The sequence below is a fragment of the Strix uralensis genome, chromosome 4 (assembly GCF_047716275.1).
Source record: "Strix uralensis isolate ZFMK-TIS-50842 chromosome 4, bStrUra1, whole genome shotgun sequence".
Classification (NCBI taxonomy): Eukaryota; Metazoa; Chordata; class Aves; order Strigiformes; family Strigidae; genus Strix; species Strix uralensis.
This window is the reverse complement of record NC_133975.1, coordinates 60,702,456-60,727,710: the sequence shown is the minus strand read 5'-3', so window position 1 is coordinate 60,727,710 and position 25,255 is coordinate 60,702,456. Positions and strand designations below refer to the sequence as shown.

The following is a 25,255-nucleotide window of genomic DNA, read 5'->3' as shown; positions in this document are numbered from 1 at the left end:
GCTGTCATAACCTGGTCCTGAAAGGCATTCTGCAGACACCAAGGGAATTCTTCAACATTCCTTTTAGAACAGGATTGGGTAAAGCAATTATCCATCCCTTAAAATAAAAGTGTATCTATCAAATCTCTGGCACAGCAAGTGCTGAAAGGAAACCCACTACCAAGCTCAGGACCCTTTCTCCCCTCCTTTCCATTGGGATTTGCCATATTGTAATCTATGTGGGAAGCCACAGTTACCAGCTGCTCTGCTGCACTAAGGAGTCTCTCATACCCAATAATTCTTGAACAAGAGCCCATAAATCAGAACAGAAGAATGGTTAAGGTTGGAAGGGACCTCTGGAGATGGTTTAGTCTATCTAGAGCCACTACACCCTTGAGAAAAAGCATCAGCAGCTATCCTCAGTTCCAGACTTCCACCCCGCAACATACTATACAGTAAAGGTGCTAGACTCATGCTATCAATATTTGAACTTTGTGCCACGTGGAAGGCATGAAACCCACCAAAAAGGCCATTCTTGGCTTTAAAGCACAGTCTTCTCCAAAGCTGATCTGGTGCACCTGCAGATTCAACAAGTACAGAAATGAACATAAACTGCAACTCCGTTTAAGTGCCCCTCCATTTAACTCATGTTGACACCACCATCTACTGGATTACACACTGATAATTTTTTTTATGATCTGTAACAAAACACCCAGCAAGGTAATACCACAGGGTAATTTCTAGTAAAACTAAAGAATGAAGGTATTACTTATAAATAATGCATGATAAACTTATTGAGTGCATGCCAGTCGCTGAAAGGTCACTCCACCAGCAGCTTACTTAACTGATATGATAGGATCACAGACACAGGAATTGCTTCAGTCTTTGACTACAGAATCAAGAGGTTAAGTGCCACTAAAACTACTAGCGTCAGGTCCTGCATATTTAACAAAATACAACTCCAGAGAATGGATAAAGACTCATGGGATGAGCAAATTTTGAATTAGTTGTAGCATTACAGCAGTAATAATAACCTTTAATCAGATCAAGATTAGTTGAAGAACAGGTATCTTTATCTCTTTCTCTAAGCTTCACAATCACCTCGCCATTTTCACCTCTTTACATAATTCCAACTTCTATCATCTCTCTGCAGAAATATTTCAGTTCTTCAGGGGATGCTTTTATTCTCTTTTCAGGTTTTGCTTTCACAGTTTTGAAGTGAGATGGACAATAACAATCAGTGCTGTAGTGTGCCTTTTGCACTCCAGGCTTCATCACTTGGTGTGGAAGGTGCTTCCTCAAGCTAACCAACAGCTACTGGGCTGACCAGACATTTTTACTAAGCTGTCCACTCTGCAAGTGCAGGCAAACATCCTAAGTATCATAAGTGAAGCATCCTGGAACTGCATTGTTCTGGAAGGAGGAATTCAAGGCATTGAGTTGACTGGCTGCACCGATTCAGCTACTCTAGATCTGCAATCTTAACACGAGAATTATCATTTAGTCTACAGCACTGTCGGGGTTTAGTCCCAGCCAGCAATTAAGCACCACATAGCCACTCACTCACTCCTCCCCCCTCCCAGTGGCATAGGAAGAATCAAAAGAAAGTGAAACTCATGGGTTGAGATAAGAACAGTTTAATAACTAAAACATTATAAAACAGAGTAACAATAATAACTGTGATGAAAAGGAATATTAACAAAGAGAGAAGTAAAACCCAAAAAAAGACAAGTGGTACACCTGCCCACTGACCGACACTCGAGCAGCAATCCACCCCTCCTGGCCAGCTCCCCCAGTTTATATACTGGATATGATGCTCTATGGTACAGAATATCCCTTTGGATAGTTCGGGTCAGCTCTCCTGGCCATGCTCCCTCACAGCTTCTTGTGCACCTGCTTGCTAGCAGAGCAAGGGAAAGTGAAAAGTCCTTAATTTAGGATAAGCACTACTTCGCAACAACTAAAATGTCAGTGTGTTATCAACGTTATTCTCACATTGAATCCAAAACAGGGTACCAGGTACTAGGAAGAAAATTAACTCTATACCAGCCAAAACCAGGACAAGCATTAATCACCTTGCTATGCATCTACTCCAGTAAAAAAAAAAAAAAAAAAAAAAAAAGGCAAAACTAAAGCAAACAACAGGCAGATCTTTTATAACAGTAGCATGCCAGTTAATAGAATTTAAAATACTATAGTGGACAAACCAGGCTATTACTTTATAATTGCAAGTTACACACAGCCCTAATAAGTGGCCCAAAGGCCACTCAAGTGGCCAGGCCTCTTCACAAGCTGCCTGAAAGGGTAACTAAGATAAGGTGGCAAATTTTCACCTAGGTTATGGTAGGAATGAAGTATGTTCTAATCCCAAATTTCTTTAAAAAATAATCTGGATTGATTAACCACACTTGTTTCAGATTTGAATGGATACATTACAAAACAAGCTGAACATCACCTGGAGCAAGAAAAAAATTTGAGGAAAAAAAAAAATTAACAGCCAAAGTAAGCCTGGGGAACAGCAATACCTAACACTGAGGAAGGCCGTGATTACTTTGCCCCACTGAAGACCCACGGCAAGAGCTCCAACACCTCACACAGCTGACACAATAGCGCGGGAACGTCAGCAGGTGGAGGCTTCCCCTCAGCTCTCCCCACTGCGAGGGAGCAGAAACCTCTTCCCTCACGCTACAGTTCTCCCAGCAGGGGAAACAGCTCAGGACCACCCTCTCGGACGGGCCCCACCACGCAGCAGCGCCGCACACCAGCTATTCACAGCACTGACAGGCAAACATGGCGGGTCCCGCCAGCACCCTAGTGCCGCGCGGGGCGGCTTCACGCGCGGGGCGGCTTCACGCGCGCGCCCCCGCCCCGCCCCTTCCCTCCCTCCGCGCACGCGCCGCCCGCTCTCTCCCCGCCCCTCCGCCCGCGGCGCCCCGTGACGCGCAGAGCGTAAACAAAGCGGTGCACTCTGGGAAGAGGGAATCGTTACGTGCAGGAAGGGGGAGCCTCCATCTTAGGCGCTCGAAGCGTCGCGGCGGCATGGCGGCTGATAGCCGGGAGGAAAAAGGTACTGCGGTGGGGGCAGTGGCTAGGCCCCGGGGAGGGGGGATGGCCCAGGTAGGCCCCTCCCGCCCGAGCCATCCCCCCTCCTCTGCCCAGGGCCTGCTTGGTTGCTGGTGCTGGGCCTTCACTCTGGGAGACGTCCGTGAGGAGAGCGGAGGGGACCGCTGGTGGGGCCGGGAGGCCCTCTTCGAGGACGATTTTCGTAGTCTTTAGACGTGGCGTGTGGGGAAACGCTCCCTGTTGTGTGCTGGGGTGCTGGAGGCGATAGGACCATCGTGCCGTAATGTGATGGCCCGGCGGCAGCGGGCTCGGGGCAAGGTGACTTGGACAGCGGGAATTAGGAGTAAGTTTGTAGGCCATCAGTTTAACGTTTTTGGCAGTGAGTTACTGCTGCTTCTTGCAGAAAGTATCTGCTTTTTTGTAATTCTGTTTGCATCCCTAGCCATATTGTTTGCAGGATTTTCTGCCGAGGAACGTAGTTACTTTAGCAAGCAGAAGCTGACGTTGGAATGTAATTCTGGTGGGTTTTGCTCGGCTTTTTGCGGTCAGTTATGCTTTCTGGGCACTGTGGGTAAATAAGTTTGAATTAAAGGAATTAAATTGAATTAAACGTTTCCAGGGTAATGTATATTCACAAGTCTTATAACTGCCTGTCAGTGTACGTGGAAGCTGAAGTGATCCACATGTTGTCTATAAGGTTATATGAGTCAGTCCTTGCAAAATAGCCCGTCTAAGAATTAGAAACAAAGTTTGGATGGAGAAGGTTGCTGTTTAGTGGTTAGTGCAGATAACAGCAATGTTATAAAAAAGGTAAAGGATCACTCTGGTTTAATTTACATTGGTTTGGATTTCTATGGAATACATTTCATGAAAAGTTTTTTGCAGGATAAAATGTCTTTTACAGAGTGGTGAAAGTTCGTTGTCTCTAATATTTATTGTGAAACTAGATCACATGGAGAAGTCCCACTAGATTTTGTTAAAACTGATAAGTAAAATTATTTTAGGTGCTTGATTCTTAACGGTGTTATTGTAAGACTGATGGGATGGGATACGATCAGGTTGTGTTGAAACAGAGGTGAGGTGCCACCTTGGATAAGCAGTGAAATTGGAATGTTTACTATTGTCATCTATAAATTTCTACTCATATAATCATTTATCCAGATGGGCTTGAATTTTTTTATTCTTTGGGGGTTTTTTTTGTTTAAATTACTAACAGTGGTCAAGTCATGAGTAGCAGACAAGAAATGTTTCTATATTTCTTATTTTAATTTGCCTTTAACTTTCTGTTCTATGAAAAGGATTAATCTGAGTGAATAGCAGGTGTTAATGCGCATTGGTTTGTAACTGAACTTATTTCTACTGTAAATGCAACGTTATTTTTATGTTCCTTTTGGAAAAGAACTGCTATTTCACTGCTTTAAAAAAGTGGAAATAAATCTTGCATACCTTTTTAGTTTGAAATTGCCTGGTCTTACGTCCTCTGCGTACCAAATCAGATTTTTGCTTGGACCCTTCCTTGAATAGATTTAACAGCTACAGCCAACGGAGGAAAAATGGCCTCCCCAGGTTACTTCCCTGCTGTTTCAGGTGAGTTAAATTTATTCATGGAAGGATCCAACACACGCCTGAATCAACAAAAGATGAGTTTCAGGAGACCCCAGTTGGGAGTGTCTGTAATGAAAAGGACTCATTTGGACCTTCCTCCTTCAGCAGTGATGAACTGTAAGAAATCTCTCCTTTACCGGTTTTCTGTTTCTTTTTTCGTGCTTTTCTTGATGCTTATCTTGATCTGTGAGATAATTCAGCTTATCAGGTTGAACACTAAGTGACAGTTCAGTGGGTGGAGTCATCTCGTGGAAGTCAGTCGAGCAAGTGAGAGATGGGAACTGTGTGTTCAGATTGCCCTTTTTGCATCACCAGACCACTAAATCTGGGAATTTATTTTTAAATAAATCCGATAGATGTATCTACGGAAAGGGGTGTGAGGGGAACTCATCCTGCTCGTCTCTTTTGTGTAGTTGTTTAAGGTTCCAACTATACATCAGGCCCACTTAAACTGGAAAGGAATTATCAGAGAGTATGTGTCAGGCTTGCTTATTCCCTTATATTTTCCTTATTTTCTCATTTATTTCTGAACCAGCTGATAGATGAGTCTTTAAGCACCTCTGAATGCTACAGCAGTAGCTAGGTGAAATTTAGTTTACTCAAGTATGCTGTTGCCTCACCAAAAGGGAAGCAAAACTAAGGTTCAATACATGTGATCTGAGATGGGTGATATATTTAATACTCTAATCCTAGTGCACATCTTTTTCGTTAGTCTCCAGTAAAAAAAAAATCTTGTTCTCTGAACTTGCCTAGTCTTCCGTGGGGAAGCATAATGCAAGCCAGGAAATTGCAGCCTGCATTTAGCAGTTAACAGCCATGAATCTGACTTCTGTATCTCATTGGTAACAGCAAGAATATTTGCTGTGGATATATAGGTATCTGCAAACACAAAGGGAGGTACCCAAGAGAATTATGATGTAGCTTCGTGTTATATTTAAATGCTCTCTAACTGTAAACTGCCAGGGAAAGGCTGGATCCACCTCTCTGCACTGCTTCCTTTTGCATCAGCTACAGCAATTGTGCAGTTCAGGGGCTGCTTCTATATTTTTCCCTACCACAGAAAATATGGAGAAATGCCAGCAGGAAAGCTAGCACACATGCTGGCTTCAGATTCAATGGTATATACTAGAGATACAATTATAGTACTAACTTTTTTTCTCATACGGATTGTGTCTTTCATTAATATCAAGCTGTAAAACTTCTCTTGTGACGCAGCTCAAGATTTTGAGGTAGACAAGTTGCCAAACTCTGGGGAACTTTGTTTGCTGCCTTACCCTGATTTTGTCCAGTACAGGAGTTCTTACCTGCTGCTTTATTATGTTGTACAATGTGTCTTCTATAGATACTGTTAACTAGCTGAATCCTTGGAGTTTGCTCTGCTTTCCTTTTCTTGAACGCAGAAAGTAGAGTCAATCGTAGCAATATAAAGTGAAAAGAGCTAAGAATTCCAGAGTTTAGGAGAAGTATGAGATTCCAAAATGAATATATTTTCTGTTATTTTTCCATTTGCATGCTTAGTCTTACTTCACTCTTTTAGTGCTTGAAATGTAGATCTGCTGTCTTTAAGCTGGTGAATCCTTTGTTTTCAGGCAAAGTGAAACAGAGTCAGAAACAGTGACAAATTTTAAAAGTTGTGTGACCAAGTGTGGTCATTTACTGCTTCTAGCATGAATTTCCTTAAACTTTTACCCTTTCACTAACGTGAATTAATTGTAGTGTTTTTTTCAGAGCAGCTCAGAATGAATTATGCAGCAAATAAGTACTACTTTCCCCTTCTTCAGTGGGGTGACCTAGCTCATGCTCTTGCTAACTTTCTCTGTTGCATTTTTTTCTACCTGTAAGTGAACCACAAAACTCACCCTTCTAATGCAGCAACTACAACAAAAATAATGGGGCAGGAAGGGAACTATTTTAAGTGCAAGTTCTTCAGGGTTTTGAGATGAGAGGTCCCTCCTCTTTGCTTATGGCACTCAGAGTATCTCCTAGTCTCCTTTATCTCAAATTTTGTACAGGCTTTTTCATTAAGCTTTCATTTGTAGGTCAGCTTTCCTGCAAAGCTAGTATGACATGAGGAGCCAACTTGGACCTTAGTCAGAGGCCTAAATGCATCCTGTGACATATTTTAATTCTTTTACGGGCTTTGTTACATCCTTCCAACTGAAATTGTGGAAATACATCAAGAGCATGTTAATTTTTGCCTTGTGGCAGATCTGTAACCCTAAAGCAAATGTTTGGGCTTGTAAATAGTGCTTCTACTGTAGTTTACATATCTGGACTTTTTATAATTATTTTTAACTTTGTTTTCAGATGGTGAACTGAATGTTCTGGATGACATTTTGACTGATGCTCCTGATCAAGATGATGAGCTGTATAACCCTGACAGCGAGCAAGATAAAAGTGAGAAAAAGGGTAGGTGACTTTGGTAGTAGATGTCCTGCGGGCACATGAATGGTAAAAACCGTCTTTCTTATTAGGGTTAAAGTCTTTGAAGTAGCGACTCCTATAACCAGATTCAAAGAGTGAAGGAGTTCCACAAGTCTTTATTTCATGGATACCTGCTTTTTCACCTGACCTTCCAAGCAAACAGTTAACTAGGTTTCCTTTTGTCTCAGAAGCAATTGCTGGGTCTGGCTAGTTGTGAATTCACTTGCTGCTGCATGATGACTGTCGTTTTTGGTTTGATGAAGTGAAGTAGAAATGGAGCAAGGGGGTCCCATAAGTCTGGTTCCAGCTCAGTTCCTGATTTGGATTTAGGCCAATCCCATAAGCATTTAATTTAGCATTCCTATATATAAAATTTAGCAAATGCCTGTGAAAGCCTAAAGGATTGCTCTTTTAAAGTAAAATGTATGTTTTAGAACATGAGCTGTCCTGACAAGCAGTTTTGAGTGTTGCAAAGCCTGCAAGTGGAAGATGCTACCTATGACTGCAACAGGGAAATTAACCAAAGTAGAGAAACTAGGAGCCTCTGCACAGTTTTTGGTTTGATACACAGAATAACATTGAACTTGGTATCTCTTTCTATTTAAGGATCAAAAAGAAAAACTGACAGGATGGAAAACGCTGAAAACAAGAGACAGAAACCTTCTGTGCATTCATCAAGGCAGATGATGCCAAAGCCTCCTAGTTCATCAGTTAGCAATAACAAGAGAATAGTGAGTACGAAAGGAAAACCAGTATCAGAATACAAGAATGAGGAGTACCAGAGGTCTGATAGAAACAAGCGCCCAGATGGTGATCGAAAGACGCGCATGTCAAGCAGTTCCAGGGAACCTTATAAAGGACAACCAGACAAAACTTGCATGAGGAAGAGGGATATTGACAGAAGGGCGAAGTCTTCTACTCCAGATGGTTCAGAGGTATTAAATATTCTTGCTGCCTTATAAATAGAGCAATTATATGAGACTTTTATAAGGCACATTCTCTTAGGACTGTGTGTGCATCCTGACAGTGTTATATGACTGCTGATTCACTTTTTCTTTAAACATCAGAGAATCAGGCATGATGTGGATAGAAGACCAAGCAGATCCAGCCATTCTTCTAAAGAAGAGGTGAACTCTGAGGAATATTGTTCAGATCACGAGACTGGCAGTAGTGGTTCCTCTGAACAAGGCAATACAGAGAATGAGGAGGAAGGAATGGAAGAAGAGGAAGATGATGAAGGGGAGGAGGATGAAGAGGTGGAAGAGGATGGGGAGGAGGATGAAGAAGAGTATGAACAGGATGAGCGAGATCAGAAGGAAGGAAATGACTATGACACACGAAGTGAAGCCAGCGATTCTGATTCTGAATCTGCCTCTTTCACAGATGGATCAGTCAGATCTGGGTCTGGTTCAGATGCATCAGGTAGGTAACACAAAACACCTTGCCATTGAAAGCTTGGGTGCTTTTAAAAATAACCACTTCCTGACTATGTCAAAAGTAAGCCTTAGTAGCACAAGTCAGTAAGATATTAATTATGAAATATTATAGGCAAGGAAAAAAATCTACTGAAAAGCGGTATTTCCTTACACCAAAACTTGTGAATATCATCAGTATTACCATGCTGAGGATTCATAGTGTTCTTGATTGCTTTGTCCTTGCCGTTCAATGCTTTGAAACGTTAGAATTAGTATTTTCTTAGGTATCTAATGGCATCTTTCTCATACGATTAATTTCAAGTTGGTGTTGAGCTGTTCTGTATTCACCTAGATGAGTGACCAGATAGACTAGTGTAGTAGAAACAGCATCTCCTGAGGGAAGGATAGTTGAGTCTTAAATAGCGACTGCCTTCAGCATAGGGAATCTAAACCTAAGTTGAAATTATTAGCTATTAGGGCAAACTTAGAGAAATGTTTTAAGCAGAAACTAGGAACAAATGCTTCGCAGTTGTATATATTACTGGTCCTAACTTACAGATGTGAAGCGTTAACGACGTAAATACTTTTGAGTTTGACTGTTTGGCTTTGTTTGGTTTTTTGGGGGGGGTTTGGGGTTTTTTTTGAGAAAGTGGCTTGCAATCCTGTTAAGATCTTGTGTATCTTCCTTGTCTGAAGTCTCCATAAGTGGTCATCCTGTTTAACATAATACCTTTTTTGGCTTAGCTCTGCTGGTTGGAATTAGAGAACAGAAAGGTGTAACCTAAAGACAAGCGAAGCTGTAATAACTGTTCTAAAATGCTCTATAGTATAACATAACCCTTTTAAGAGTGGAAATAGTTGCCTGTGTGCCACAGTGTTTTGTTTTCATACTTCTTGCCATTTTGTTGAGCTCTGAGTGAATGAGCCTCTGTCACTGTCGCAACACAGTTTGTGCTCTGTGTTGCAAATTTGGCTGAAGGCTGGAGAGAAAAGCTAAACCACCCGTACTAAAACACCTAGAAGATAAACTCTCTCTCGAAACTTTGCAAGAATTACTAGATTTGTGGCGTTTGTCTTCCTTTTGTGAATGAAAAGTTTGAATAATTAGTATTTGCTTCTTTGTGCGTGATAGTTCTGGGCAGCAACCACAATTTTCACGAGCAAGCCAGATGCTAACTTCACTATTACAGATGTCATTTTACTGTCTCAGTACTTTTTATCTCAGTTCTACCTGCCACTTGATATTTGTTATGGGTTTTTTTTTAGATGAGAAAAAGAAGGAAAGGAAGAGAGCTAGAGGTATCTCTCCGATTGTTTTTGACAGAAGTGGAAGTTCTGCATCAGAATCGTATGCAGGTATTCATTCCTTTTATTGCTTGTCATCCTGACTTGCATCAAATCTTAATGTGTAATCTAAAATAAATGTAACTGGCTGTAGAGGTTTATGGGATATGTAGCTTTGTATAATTTGGTATTGACTTCTGGCATGTTGTGTGTGGAAACCTTTGGGGGGAAGTAGGCTTTCTTGTTACTTTAATGCTATTCTGTTGCTTAAGTGGAATTTTCACTTTTTTTTTTTTTAAACTTGGAAGATGATGATTCAGTGACTAGTTTTCTGAGTAGGAAATTGTTCAAATACTATTTTAAAAAAACAAACCCAAACCAAACAACCCAAAAACAAAACCAAAAAAACAAAACAAAACACTCGTGCACATTGAATAGTATTTTTTGTGTGTGTGGGTGCGCGCTAGAAAGCATAATTTGTCATGAATGAAAATTGTATGTGACAAGGCTGTAGAAATTGTATATTATCTCTATTAAGGCTCAATCTGAACAAATGTACTTTGGCTAAACACAGGTTCAGAAAAGAAGCATGAGAAATTATCATCTTCCGTTCGTGCTGTCCAAAAAGGTATCATTTAAATTTGAATTTTTAATGCATGCCCCATAGCAAGCCATTCTCTCTGTTCATTAAATTACCTGTTAGTAGTAATGTTCCGATATAAATCACTTTGAGCGCATAATTGTTCTGAGCATAACAAGTGAATCTTGATTTTGCACTTGTTGAGAGCAGTATGCAAAAAGTTCAGTCACTTTGCTCCTTGCAGAGATAGCAAAGCAAAAAATAAAGTGCTTACATCTGGAAAGAGGAACATTTCAGCATTCTCCATTGGACCACTTGTGCTGATACGAATGTTACCCAGTGTTTATCCAAAGATTCTTAAGTAAGAAAATAAGTCCTGTATATCGGAACATCACTGAATCATGCTAATTTTATTTTTTTTTCTTTATCTGAATATCATAAGTTTTAGTTTTGATTTGGTTTCCCCTGGCATTTTGTGCTCTACAGCTTATGCTTCAAGTTTCAAGTTGGGTGGTTGACTGTGATAATACATAGGTAGGAACTGGGTGGGATACAGTGTATTTTGAAGGAAACAACTACCTACACTCAAAACGTTTTTGACAACTATTAAATATTTACAGTTCAGCTTATTTGACACTTTGTTTTTTCAGACCAAACAAGTAAACTTAAATACATTCTCCAAGATGCAAGATTCTTTCTCATCAAGAGTAATAACCATGAAAATGTATCACTTGCTAAAGCAAAGGTATGTTGAATTTTTTTCAAACTGATCACTTTGTCTATTTTCAGACACACCCACCTTACTATAGAAAAGCATATAGATAGATACATTCTTTTCTCCATCACTCAGATCTTGACAGAAGCAAGATGAAAGCTACTGCTCCTTGATTTTTCAAGGGTAGCTATTCTGCTTCCACTGTAACCTAGAAGAGTTTCTAGACCATCAGTCATTTATCTTGATAAGAATAGGGTTAAAAAGGGGCTTCAAGGTCTGTTTGATAATGTCCTAAGTCAGCCTCCATTGGGAATGCTGTGATGGTATTTCCTCCCTTTCATCAGTACCTGTGTTCATATTGCTGTACTGTGAGGAGGTTCAGAAGGTTATTTTGGCTTTCATCCAATGCTATAAAAGTAATTTTTTTCAGTTGATTCAGGGATCTGAAGCCATATTGCAGAAATGTGTGCTTGGCAGTGCTGATGTAAGGGAGTTTTCTGGGAGGGCTTCCAGGGCGCTGGACTTCAGCTGCTGAGGAGTGGCGCTAGGCCACTCTGGTGGTTTTGTATTTGCATGTGTTATTTGGAACAGCTTGTAGAGAAAATAGCTGATTTACTGTTATACAATATACACAAAGTAGGTGATTCTATTAATGAAGATTTTCTAAAATAGAATAGCTTTAAAACGATTAAATGAATCTTAAAATTCTGGGACGGGTTTGCGCCCCCCCCTCCCCCCCCTCCTCTTTGGGTCTGATCTGTGCAGTGCACACCATTCTGACTGGTGTTTGCTTCAGCTCTCTAGAGGAGTGTATCCTTTCTGTGCCTCATCCACCCTTGGGACTGCAACAGTATCCTTGTTCCTAAAGTTCTTGGAGTGGATGCTTTGTCTCTCTGTGTATAGGCATCAGTGCTTTGCCACTGCACTTTCACAGATCTGGCTTTTGTGATGCCAGTGTAATAAGTTGTTCTAGTTCACAGCAGGGCTTCACAAACAGCCTAAAGCAATATACGTCTGACTGAAAGCTTGTAAAAAAACCCCAAATGCTTCTCTGGTGACTCTAATGAATTGTCAGAGTCAGGCAAGCACTAATCTGAGCATAGAGTAGGACATGAGAACATACCTAGAATAAAAAAGGAAGCGAAGGAACGTTTTCTTTGATAGATCCTAGATCATATTCTGAGGCTGAAGTTTGAACATATTAAACCAGCATAAGCTTCTCCTCTGAGTTTTCCTAAAATGGATTGGGGAGCTAATCTTTCTGAAAAGTTATGCCACAAACTGGTATTCTATAGCTCAGCTCAGTTTGGTACCTTAAAACAAATAGGGTTTTATTGCGCATGGCTACGCAATGGCTGGTGAAAGGGAAAAGGTGGGAATTAGTAGGTGGGGATGTGAGAGGCTGAGACGTTTTGAGTTGGCTTGCTAATTTAAAATGTTGGTCTGGTGTCTTTTGAGTTTCTGGCCTTTCACTAAAAGAGTTTTAAAGTCTGCAAGCTGTCCTGAACAAATCTGTCATACTAAGAAGGCTACTGAAGTCCACCTGCCCACCTTTCAGTATATATGCTGCTGGTTTTTCATGATTTGTGTGTACTATATAATACATGAACTCCCAAAGTCACTTAAAACATACATTAAAAATACTAAAGGCAAAGGTTTTCATATATCTGTCCATCAATGTAATTACAAATGAAACGTTATAGATGGTCTAAATCCATCTGCAGTGTTCAAAAAAGATTGAAAAGCCAGTGTTTTAAAAGTTTTATAATGGGGCAGGCTAAAAATATTTTCTGAAGGAACTGAATTTAGCAATACCTTTCTCTTTCCGTTATCTTCTATCCCAGAACACTAGTTTAGTCTTGTTTTCCTGATCTGCACTATATACTTCTGTTAACTAAATCACTTGAGATGAACTCTTATATTTTGGTGGTGGGGTGGGGGTTGTTTTGTTTCAGGGAGTATGGTCAACACTTCCAGTGAATGAAAAGAAGCTTAATGCTGCATTTAGATCAGCGAGGAGTGTTATTTTGATATTTTCTGTAAGGGAGAGTGGCAAATTCCAAGGTAAGGGAAAGTGAGCTATTATCAAGGTAAGTAAGTGAAAGTGAGTTTTATGTGCAATAGTTTTTCTGTTGTGCCTTTGTTACAATTCATGTGAAATCCTTTAGGATTTGCAAGACTGTCTTCAGAGTCCCATCATGGAGGATCACCTATACACTGGGTGCTGCCTGCAGGAATGAATGCAAAAATGTTGGGAGGTGTCTTTAAAATTGACTGGATTTGCAGGTAAATAATTGTTCATTTATGTTGCTGTTTAGTAACAAGACATTATAATACTATTTCTGTGTATTACTCACTCAAGTGTTGACAGCATCCTTTTGAAAACTCAATTCAACCAGAGATCTGTCCTCCAATCTCCCCAAATCAGTGCTTCCATGTTACTGAGCTTAGGACTCAGGTCTGTTCCTGACCTGCATGATAGAATATATTATATTTTTTTTAATGTAGAGAATTGATTAATTTAGAGATTTTTAACACTTGATTGTGTTCCTTCACTGATCTCTTGCACCGAGACCAGAAAACTGTATTCTCAAAAACTGCTCACTTGAACAGGCAGCTGTGGATAAGAGAGGAAAAAAATCCTGTAAGGACAGATCTGTATTCATCTGATGTCTTGGCATCTGACTGAACAAAGAAAATGCTACTGCTCTAAAATAACATATGAAATAGTACAGATATTTTGCATAACATATAGGTTGTGAGCAGTATCTTCATTGATTTAACTGAGTATGTCTTACAGAAGAGGTTTTAAACCTCTCTTAAGAAAAAGATCTATATCAATCCTGTGAAATACATTGCATGGTTGTACAAGCGCTTTGGGCTACCAAAAAGACTAAATACAGGGAAGGTGAGACTTTGAATTAGAGAACAATGTAGGTAGGAAAGGTCTTCTGGAAGTTACTGACTCCCACCTGCAGCTCAAAGTGGTTCTGGCTTCATAGTTAGGTCAGATGCTCAGGGATTTATTTCAGTAGGTACTGTGAGCTACCACCTCACGTAGAGACTGGTCAGCATATTCAGATGGTGAGATAATAAGCAAGCATGTTCTTGATATTTTACAAAGACCAAAAAAAAAACCTTTAAGATAGACTGTCATAGCATGGACTATACAAGTTAATACTGGAATAGGCCAAAGTGAAATCTTCAGTTACTAATACGTTCATTCAAAGACCTGACAGTGCAAAGGGTAACAGGATTATTTTGTATGTAATGTCCTGCTTTATGCGTTTTAAATTTTTTTTAACAAAAAATGGAGGCAAAACTATAAATGATGCCACTTGCATATTTAGGCGTGAATTGCCGTTCACTAAGTCTGCTCACCTGACCAATCCTTGGAATGAACATAAGCCAGTAAAGATTGGACGCGATGGACAGGTTTGTTAATTTATTTTTTTCTATAACCCACATCTTTTAGTGCTTGCTTTCAGCTTTGTATGTACAGAAGATTTGGAATCTTCTTAGATCACTTGTTACTTGCTGTAGAGTACTGTGACAAAGGCACTTAGCTTATTTCTGATGTTGTTGCCAAAGAAGGAAACGGAAAACAATACGATGCCAATTCTGTTGTCATCTTTGTGATTAAACAGTGTTTGATGCTTCAAAACTATGTGATATTTTGGATTTGAAATGTAATGTGCCTCGCATTGTATGGTGTGCAAACTTAAATAGCATCAGTTTTTAAGAACAAATTCTGGTGTTTCCAGCTGTGTTCTGTGTTGCTTTTTTTTTTTTTTTTAAAAATACTGTATTGCTTAGAGCATAGACTCTACCATTATAAAGTATATGCTAAGTAAATTTTAAATGGGGTGGCTCTTTGTCTTGTCAGACATACCAGAGTGCCGGTATGTTGCTGCTGTCATCAAGTAACCCATCCTTGACTAAAATAATGGGTTCTGCTTTCTTAAGGCAAGATGGGAGTTGCATAATCCCCATACAGTATGGAAAAATGGAGACTGCATTATTTTGCCCACAGATGCATTCACTTTTGGAAGCGGGAGTAAAACAATATTTTTGGTCTTGTTTTTAATTTAGTGTGAACTTTAAAAAAAAAAGAAAAAAGGTATTTCAGTTAACTTTTGTTTCTGTTATATGGTCAGGGGAATAAATTTTTTAATGTTTTGTCCACTTCACTATAGAGTTGCAATCCAGATGTGGGTTTCATCTTTTTCATAAAATTGCTGTACTGTTAAGTACTGGGCAAGCATTGTCTGATGCTTGCTCTCCCTGCTTTTCAACTCGGGTTATTTCCTGAAGTGGTTGTCGTTTATCCATATAAATTTTGTGTAACCCTGAATGGATCTCTCTTCTGAGGACGTACACTGAGCTGCTTGCATTTACGACATCCTTTGAAAAGGCGTTCTGCTGCCCTGCTAGTCACCAGGTTGAAGAAGCACTTTTTTGGATTGTTTTGCACCTGGCTCCTGCTAGCTTCACTGATGGCCCTGAGTTCTTGTACCAGAAGAGGGAGTCAACAAGTTGATCTCTGTCCCTCTCTCCTCCAGACAACTCATGTTGGACGCTCCCATTGTATCCGTCTTGTCCCCTGTACCCCATATATTCCTCTTTTATTCTAGGCTGGAGAAACCCGACCTCCTCAGTCATTACATGTAGAAATTGTTGCACTCATTCAATTATCCTTGGTGCCCTGCTTTGAAGCTTTTCCATTTCTACTGTCCCCCTATTTTTTGAGATGCAGGGGTCAGAACTGCACCCGTATTTAAGGTGTGGGTGGAACATGGACTTCCAGTGTGGTATAATGACTTTCTCATTTTGTGCTCCTTTCCTGGTAATCCTGAACACACGATTTGCTTGTTTTGACTGCTGTCAAGCATTGAGCTGGTATTTTCATGGACCTGTCTATCATACACTGAAGAACCCCCTTTTGAGTGGTAATAGTCAGCATCGTCAGGCCATGGCTTTATATGTGAAGCTGGGATGGATTTTTTCCTACGTGTGTCACTTTTCTCTCTGTAATAGGTGATCATTTTCTTTGTGATGAAAAACAGTCCTCTGATTTTGTAGCAAAACAGTGATGTGGCCTGTATGTCTCATGGGAAGATATGGTTGCCCCAAGTGTTGGACTATTTTATGAAAATTCTAAGTAGTGCCTAAAGAGTGAAAGGTAATGTAAGTGAATTTTGCTCTGTCTCTAGTGATACTGAAATCTCTTCGAAGTGGTTTTTTTTTGTTGTTGTTAGTTTTTTTTTAAATGTATGTTGTCGATGTATTTGGGGAGAGTTTCATTTCTTCAGTTTATAAACCACTACTGAACTTCTAACTAATTCTAGGAAATTGAGCCGGAATGTGGAACCCAACTTTGTCTTCTCTTCCCTCCTGATGAAAGTATTGACTTGTATCAAGTCATTCATAAAATGAGGCACAAGAGAAGAATGCACTCACAACCCCGATCAAGAGGACGCCCATCCCGTCGAGACCCCGTTCGGGACGTGGGAAGGTTAGAAACGTTCTTTGGACTGATAATAAGCACATGTATCAGAATAACGTGATGGAGGAATATGATTCGTCAAAGCTTTCCCTGCGATAAAGAAGAGAGAAAATCCTCAAATCAAGCTGCATGGACAAGTTTGTGGCTTCATTGAGGATTTCACATGGTTCCCCGGTCTGTCATTTTTCAAGAGGAAAATGGGGATCTTTGCTTTTGCAGAAAAAAGCTCTTAAAGTGCTGTCTAGTTTAGACTAGATTATTTATTGAGCTAATGCAACGTGTAATGCTAGCTGTAGGTAAGCTTGGCTTGATTATGAGCAGGCTAGATGGAGAGAAGGAAATATTTATATGCCAAAAATGTGTTAATATCTTGTAAAAGCCTTTTCTTTCAGGTGTGTCTCTGGATAAGCCTTATCAAATATGGGACTTTTATAAGGATCACTTAGAATTTTGCAGAAGATGCCGCCTCATTTTGAGGATAAAATATTTAAGTTATTTTGATATTCAAGAGGAGCATTATTGGGACTGTTTCAAATTGTGTCACCGTGATGTGTTAACCCCATTGCCAAATATTCTCTAACATGTAACCACTGAATTCACACATCTTGCTGAGCTTCTGAAAACAGTAGGTTCTTTCCAAAAGGGATCAAGTGGCCCTTGGAGACCCGGCAACAAACCAAAAAGAATGGCTGTTGCTGTGTCTGTATATACAACCTTTCCAGATGCTGGCAGTACCTGTGGACTTAAAGTATTTTTAGAGGATCGACATGGTTATTGATCACTGCTATATGAACTTAACATCATTTTCCAGAAAAAAAGGGGGGATAACTTGTTACAGAATTGGAGAAGTCTTTGCAAAGAACTGATATTAGCCCTTCTGCCAAACACCTTTTCCCCGTGTAGCCACTTTGCATACAGACTGATGTATGGTGTGGGCTGAAACCTATGGTTAAGTTTCCTCTTTGTGGAAACATCCTGTGGTAGGTACAGATACCCAACAAGAGTCCCCATTTCCTTGAGCTTAAAAAAAGGACATTGTAACGAGTAGGTAGGAGGAAACCTGGCAGCGCCCCCCCATTTTTGGCTTTAAAGGACTGAACACCAAGATGGCTTTTGAAGTTAAGCTAAGAGGTTTCCAGTGCAATAAAGTATACACAAGTGAAGGTTTTGCAATGGACTGCAAACTATACATATAACACCACCACACCTTCTCAAGCCTGCCAGGGCCTCCATTTATGTATGTGGCTTACAGCTTAAAGTCAGTAGTTGGACTACTATATGAACTGTTTCTATCATATTTTATACCGGTCGTAAATGCACTCTCAAAACTACAAGAAAGCGGTATGTTTATTCTTTACACCAGCTTTTATTTTCCTTGATCTGATTTTGCTGTAGATGCAACTGCTTTGATTTTTGGGCTTTTTGCTCATAGTAAAGAATCTGCTTTCATTTTAAAAAGCTTAGTAACTGGGTATGGTGGGCTTTAAAGACTGAAGTTGGGAAGGGGGAGGAGAAATTACTCTATAAAACTAAAAGCTACATGAGCTTGTTACTCAGTGAGCAAGTTGCACAGTAATTAAGCCATTTAAGAAAGTGTTAATTTCTTGTCGTAAGAATTTATATTGCTGGGGTGGGGGGAAGGGAATGGATTTGTAGCTGCTTTGTGCTCAGAAACACTGTTATGTTAGCATTGGAGTCTCCCATTAATGTTTATGTACCTTGGTGGAGCAAAATTAGCAGCCAGTTTTCAGTTCTTTATTAAACATAATAGCAACTGGAATGTAACTGCTTTATACTCAAACTTCCTCCCTGAGAGGGAAGTTCTTAAAAATAACATCTCTTCCATAAAAGAGGTGTTTGTATAGATAGGAGCCCCAGTTATTTTAATTATTAGAAAGCTTAAGCGTTCTTAAACTTTCTGTAAAAGGCACAGTTGCATTGCTGGTAAATTACTTAGAAGAGAAATTGCTAGAAATAATAACATTGGTCTATCCAGTTAGAAAAACTACAGTGAAAGAAGCAATTTCACAAAGGATGCACAGTTTTATTTATAAATGTTATGGAACTAGACCTTTTATAGAATTCTTTACCATATAGCTATCAAATACAGCAATGTCCATGCCTCTGACTGTAATGATATATTTTGCCATCTATTTTCATTGTATTTAGTTCTGTAAATTATTTTGTTAACCAGTAGGTTGTTTCAAAATGTAATGTGGAAAGTGTAATGTTAAAGCCTAAGTCTGAGTTTGTTTCAGACAAATTTGTTACCCTATGTTTGCTACGAAGGTACAGTTGGGTAGAGTTCCTTCCTTAGCTACCAAAGCTCCTGTAGCCAGAAAGTTATTTAATCGGACTGTTGTTCCTGATTTTTTGAGTTCAAATTTAAAGCTGTAGAACATTTTGAAGCAGCTTAAATTCAGAATTATTGAATTGAGATCCTGGGCAGCTCAGGCTATTCCTGTGAGGTATTCTGCTGTGACGAATGCTCCAAGCAACCTTGTTTAATCTTTGATATCTAATTTGTGTAGGCGTCGACCAGAAGATTATGATATTCATAACAGCAGAAAGAAACCAAGGATTGACTATCCCCCTGAGTTTCACCAAAGACCAGGTTAATATCTTACTGTGAAGATTTGTGTGCACCAATTCACAAGTGTTTTCTCTTTTAGTGTATCCTTATTAATTCAAAAGTAAACTATTGAAATGGCTGGGATATAGAAATGGGACTTGTCCTAAATGCTGCCTGCTGGTTTAACCCACCTCTCGCAGAAGTCAGTGACGCTGTTTCACTGGTTTGAGAGAGCGAGCTGAGTTAATCTGGTCTGAGCCCTTTTAAGAGCCTCAGAATTGTGTACATTGTTGTGAATGATCCTCTCAAGCACTTTGTTAATACAGGCACAAGAATTGGTTTGACCCACTTGTCAATGCACTAATCGTCAAATTAAAATGTTTATCAGAAATTTCCAACTGGGAAACTCAGCTGAGATTGCTTGACTAGCAGCCTGTGATTAGTGGAGAGAATTTTTTTACGAGCTTGACGTGAGGAAGGGAGGGGGAAGTTTCACTGCATTTTACAAGAGGGTCTAATTATGAGTTTGAGAAAGAAATTTTGTTGTTCTCCAGAAAGAAATGTTTGCAGCGGTAATGCAGCAACACCACTGGTAATATTGCAGACTTTTTTTTTTCCTGCAGAAAGCAATTATTAAGAAATTGTTGCATTTAATTTACAGAATCTTGCTTCACTACTATTAGAAATACATATTCCATTATTTCAGTAGTAGGTTTCCAAATCTTTCTTAAAAACCTGCCTTTATTTGTCCAGCTTGACTGCAAAGCCTATGTTCTTTGATGGAAAAAGGGTGTTGTTGCTGTTCCTTGGCTTTTTAAGACCATGGAGTATGGAACAAAATTCTTTAAAATAGTGGAGCTTATTTTATTAGCATAAGCATGCCTGGTGTTCTGCACCATTTTACTGAGCTCTCTGAGGTTTACTTCCTGTGATTTACTGAAGCTATAAGAACTCTTTGCCCAGTGGGGCTTTTCCAGATGTTTTTTGGTTGTTTTTCATTTTCTGTGTAACACTGTATCCAAAACCGATTAGTAAATCAGCCTTAAGAGTTGCCCACATGAACACATTCTACTGAATACAGTTAGTAAGTAGTAACAGCCATGGGCTGACTGCCAGGGGATGGTACCCTTCAAATTTGTGGGTATTCCCAGTTCATTTAACTAAAATTCCAGTCTTTATTTGCAGATAGCCCGTTGTTTGTACTGTGTGTAAGTTCCTATGGGTATGTTTCTAGCATTTTTTTTTTTTTACTATGTTATACTGTTTTTCTGTTCTGCCTACAAGAAGTTGTAAGTTTTTGAGAGTTACTTTGAAAGTGAGGGTAGTGACAGGTAGACACAATAGCTGGCACAAAATGAAAGGACAGTTTTTTAATTAGTATATTTTTTAAGACTGTTAACTTGAGATGGATGGTAAACTGAATTAATACTGCTTGATGTTCGAACAGGGTATATAAAGGATCCCAGATATCCTGAAGTAGACAGGTAAGGTGTGTTCATGTTACTCATTTTATGTCCTGGTAACTTGTCTGTATGGATAAATTGGATTTAGTTCTACAAATTTTTATTCCCAACAGACGATTTTCAGGAGTTCGACGAGATGTATTTTTAAATGGGGTAAGTTGGTGCATGCAGACTTTGGGGGAACTTTTTATATTCAGCTTTCTGCGCTTCCAAAGAACACTCATCACAAATGTTAATATTACTGTCTTTCATTTTAGTCCTACAATGATTACGTGAGGGAATTCCACAACATGGGACCACCACCACCATGGCAAGGAATGGTTTGTGTCTTGTTGAATTCAGTTTTTCTCTGTAGAAAATGGCTTTTTTTTTTTTGTTCCCCTCTAGAGGAGCCTAGCATATTCGATGTGCGCTCAACTCTTCCCTTTTCCTAAAATGTATCTTTGCTGTAACTATGTAAAATTTTCAGGGGAAGAAATTATTGTGTCAAGTATTCTGCAATTTACTTAGCTCTCAGCAATAGTCCAGCGTTCTAGTAAGCAGTATGGCATCAAGAATCTGGCTTGGTTTGAACCTACAAGAAACTGAAAGCTCTGAGGAAATAGCAGAACCCTCCTTTAGCTTACACAAGAGGGTGTGATGAAACTTTGTATTCCGCTAAATATTCATAGTAATTGGCTTTCTCTCAAACAGCAAATGCATCAGAGGTGGACTTGCTGCAGAGGCTCATGGAATAGGCTGGCATGCTCTGGTGTTGTGCAGTGGCTTGCTTTTGGCTATGGCAGTGAAGCATGCAGGAAAGTAGCAGAATGTACTGCACACCATAATCAAAATAAGTCTTGCTGTGTTGCAGCCTCCACTGAAATGCACTTTTTTCCCAGTCAGATGAGCGTATGTATGAGTGCTCGTATCTATGGCTACGTACATGGAAATTTACTGATAACTCACTTGTACAGCTATGGTTTTGTCATCATGTCAGGAGGAATAGTCATTATAACTAGTTATTTTGGTTATATTTAGTAATTCTGGCCATGAGGGTCCTGATTTTGGATAACTGTAATGAGTCTTTTGACTCTTGTATACTGTGCATGAGCAAGAGGCAGAGCCAGATGTAGAGATGCTATTATAGCCTCATTTTTCTCAGCGGAAACGCAACTCTGGTTTGTCGTAACTGAAGGAAATGAACAAAGTTGTTGGACTGGGAGGAAAATGGTTTTTCAAACACAGCTAAGCCTCCAGAAACTCCCTTCATTTTTTTTCTTCCCTCTTCCCATTCTGCACGCTGTCCAAGTAATCGTCCTAAAATCCAGCACTTCCACCTACTTCCTTTGTGACAACAATGCAAACAGATGCTTCGGTAATATGGGAAATAAAGGCTTTGCTGATTGAAGAAATGGAAGAGAACAGCCAAAAAAAAAAAACCAAACTGCTAGCCTTTTGTCAAATAATTTGTCTTGCAGAGTAAGCTTGTTCATTTAAAACAGGAATATATTCATAAGGAATGGTAATGAAAAGACTCAGTAAGAGGTTTGGACAAAATTCACATTCCATATATCTAGATTTTAAAAAAAAATAGCAGAAGTTTTACGTACAATGTCACTTCAAGGCAGATGTGGAAAGAAGGTGGGTGTGGGGAGGGTGTTGGCCAAACTCCTAAAAAAGCAGTGGTGGAGTAGTAGTAAAGCATGCTGACTTAATGAAGAATAGTCTGCCATTCAGTTAGGAGCCTGTGGTCGGATATATTTAGATGTCATGTCTTCCATCTGAGTGAAAGTGACCTCTGCTCTTAATTCCCAGCACTCAGCCTTGTGTGCATTCCTTTGTTTTGAAACACTCAACAAAGTTCCTGTAACTTTCTTGTAGCCACCGTATCCAGGTATGGAGCAGCCACCACACCACCCTTACTATCAGCATCATGCACCTCCACCTCAAGCTCACCCTCCATACTCAGGACATCATCCTGTACCACATGAAGCAAGATACAGAGACAAACGAGTAGTAAGTGTTCACAAAGACAGAGGGGGACGTGAGTCTGCAGGCCAGAGTGGGAATTTGGGGTACAGATACAGCCTAACCTGAGATTTGTTGACTTTGATAAACTGTATTTTTAAGACCTGTATTAGTTTTCCTTGGAAAGATCACTTAGATTGACTAGAGACTTCCAGCGTCTTTGAAAAGCCCCTCTCTCTTTCCCAGGTGATGTAGAAGTGCAAAATTCTCAGAATGTACTCTTAACCTGAGGTGTGTGCTTAAAATGGCTTCCAGCTGTCTAGCTCTGAAACTTTTCATGCTGAAGCCCAGTTTGATTACAGTTAGAAGTTACAAGTCTTTAACATTGCTTGTGCTCATGCACGACAGATTGCTTTATCAGCAGAAAAGTTTGTGTGTTGTAACTTTTTACAGGTATACCAAAAAACAGGGCGGATTGTTAAATTCAGTTAGCTGGCTTTGAAGGCTGCTTAGCTTTCAGGTCTCTTGCTGGTATCTGGCATTTACACCCCAGCTTCTGCACAGTGGAAGCATAGACATGGTGCTGCCCTGAAGATGAAAGAAGAAACTTGAGCTTATGGATGCTGGACATAAAATTTATTTATTTATTAAACATTGGGCTTTCCCAATAGTTACGGCCAATACTATGGATAGGGGAAGGGAGGGGATTTTAATCTGGGAAAGAAAAACAGAGCTGTCCTTTCATCACAGCACGACTACGACATGAGAGTAGACGACTTTCTTCGCCGCACACAAGCAGTTGTCAGCGGTCGGAGAAGCAGGCCTCGGGAGAGGGACCGAGAGCGGGAACGGGACCGTCCTAGAGATAATAGAAGAGACAGAGAACGTGACAGAGGCCGTGATCGGGAAAGGGAGAGAGAGAGAATTTGTGACCGGGACAGAGACAGAGGTGAAAGAGGTAGATACCGAAGATAATCTATCTGGAACCAGTGCTCACTTAAAACAAAAAAAAAAGCTTGTATTTTTTTGTGTGTTTACAAGTAGTACATTTTATTTTCAGCTGTCTACTTAAAGTTCGTTGTGTAGAAGGATTTACAAATGACCCTCTATTCCAAGCATGCAGTGAACTATAAACTGGAAAAAACTCAAATCGGCCAAAAATAAAATACGCAAAGCTGACGCTCAACTTCACGTTTCTATTGGAGCAGAATGGGAAACAGCTAAGAATGTAGATACTGATTAATTCTCAATAAGTGTTCATCTACTTAGTGACTTCATTCTAGGTTTCTGAATACTGATGGATAACTGCCATATTATTTTTTTGCTTTGATGTTTTCTTCCTGTAGTTTCATATGGTTCAGTGGGAGAATGCTGCTATCAAGTATGCAAATATTGAAGTATGATTTGTTTTTTTCGACTGTATGGCAGTGTTGTAGCAGCCTTTTTTTTGTTCCCTGCCCCCCTGTTTTTTAACCCTATCTGTAAAGTCAAGTGTTTTTTCAGTCTTCAGTAATGAAAGCAATATTAAGAAGACACTATTGATATCTAATTTTTAATCTTTTTTAAAAATCTTCCCATGTTCAGTAATATTTTGGTCAATCCTCTTGTCTAGTCTCCTTCCAAAATGTACACGTTGCTTGGAATGTTCACAACCTGCGTGTGTGGAACCAGAAAATATTGCTGTATTCTACATTGCTACCATTTTTTTTTTATAAAAATAAATTGGTAACTATTGAAACAATTAAAACCTCAAATCGGGTTTCTTGGTCTTCTGAGCTTGCCAGCTTTGATAGATTCTGGCAGTTCTATGAGAGTATTTGTGTTCAGAAATAGTTTAAAGGTTCTTGTGCTAGGTGAAATTGTTCCGAAGCCTGAATTTAGAAAGAGGACTGCTGAAATAAAAGGAAATTGCTTTTCTGTTTCCACAGTGGAGTAGTCAACTTATAGCTCCTACAGCTAATTGGAGTTATTAAGGCCCTATATATTCAACTTAATCAAATGGTCTTTGAGCTCTTGAGAGGCTGTCTTCAGCCATAATCATACCTGTCTCCCAGGAGTGTATTAGTCCTGCAAGATCCGGATTCTTTGTAATGAAGACTGTGTCACTTGTTATTTCTCTTAAATAGGAAATATTTGAATCTAAATGCCAGTGGTAAAACTGGGGGGGGAAGAAAAAAAAAAACACAAAAAAAACAAAAAACCAAAACTTCTAGTGGAAGTTTTTCAGTTTCTCCAACAATTTCCTAGTTCTCAAAACTTGTATGAGCCTCAGTGGACTTATTCATAACCTTTCTTCGGTTTCTTCTCATGCAACAGAGCCAGACTGTAGCATGTGCTTTAAAAACCTCCCAATTCTACAGTGCTGAGTGCTGTAGCTGTTTTTATAAACTGCAATATAGGATTGGTCACAGTGTGGCAGTTGTGGAAACGTGGTTTTGAGATCTGACCATAATTTGGGCTCTGTATATTTTAGTCTGTGCAGCTGTAGTAAACATCTACATTCGCTAAGCAAAAAGTTTGACCTCCACCATCCAACTGTGTTGGGATTTTTTAAACGCTACAAGAAGTTGAAAATGTTTGGGTTGCTCTAAACAGTTTACTGTCACTGGGAGGCGTGCCTGAGAGGTAGATCAGTATCAAAGTTAGTACACGTACTGTGTCTTAATGGGAGAAAGGCATCATAGACCACCTTTCTCTGA

The 25,255-nt window shown here is 39.6% G+C and overlaps 1 protein-coding gene across 8 annotated transcripts in view; it reads left to right on the top strand.

Annotated features, from left to right (window-relative positions):
- Positions 1-2,927: 2,927 nt before the first annotated feature.
- YTHDC1 (YTH N6-methyladenosine RNA binding protein C1) overlaps positions 2,928-25,255 on the top strand; it is a 32,833-nt gene continuing 10,505 nt past the window's right edge. The window contains exons 1-19 of one of the 8 annotated variants that reach the window (XM_074866947.1): positions 2,932-3,046; positions 3,139-3,562; positions 4,567-4,764; positions 6,955-7,056; positions 7,678-8,006; positions 8,139-8,493; positions 9,753-9,842; positions 10,345-10,398; positions 11,001-11,095; positions 13,021-13,129; positions 13,234-13,351; positions 14,416-14,500; positions 16,414-16,580; positions 19,103-19,185; positions 20,591-20,627; positions 20,720-20,759; positions 20,864-20,926; positions 22,470-22,604; positions 23,307-23,514. In XM_074866947.1, coding sequence (XP_074723048.1) covers positions 3,331-3,562; positions 4,567-4,764; positions 6,955-7,056; positions 7,678-8,006; positions 8,139-8,493; positions 9,753-9,842; positions 10,345-10,398; positions 11,001-11,095; positions 13,021-13,129; positions 13,234-13,351; positions 14,416-14,500; positions 16,414-16,580; positions 19,103-19,185; positions 20,591-20,627; positions 20,720-20,759; positions 20,864-20,926; positions 22,470-22,604; positions 23,307-23,514 — 2,500 coding nt within the window. In that variant the 5' untranslated portion in view covers positions 2,932-3,046; positions 3,139-3,330. Of the gene's footprint in view, positions 3,047-3,138; positions 3,563-4,566; positions 4,765-6,954; positions 7,057-7,677; positions 8,007-8,138; positions 8,494-9,752; positions 9,843-10,344; positions 10,399-11,000; positions 11,096-13,020; positions 13,130-13,233; positions 13,352-14,415; positions 14,501-16,413; positions 16,581-19,102; positions 19,186-20,590; positions 20,628-20,719; positions 20,760-20,863; positions 20,927-22,469; positions 22,605-23,306; positions 24,311-25,255 lie in introns of those variants that run through there. The other 7 variants (XM_074866948.1, XM_074866950.1, XM_074866949.1 and 4 more) reach the window with 7 other exon arrangements.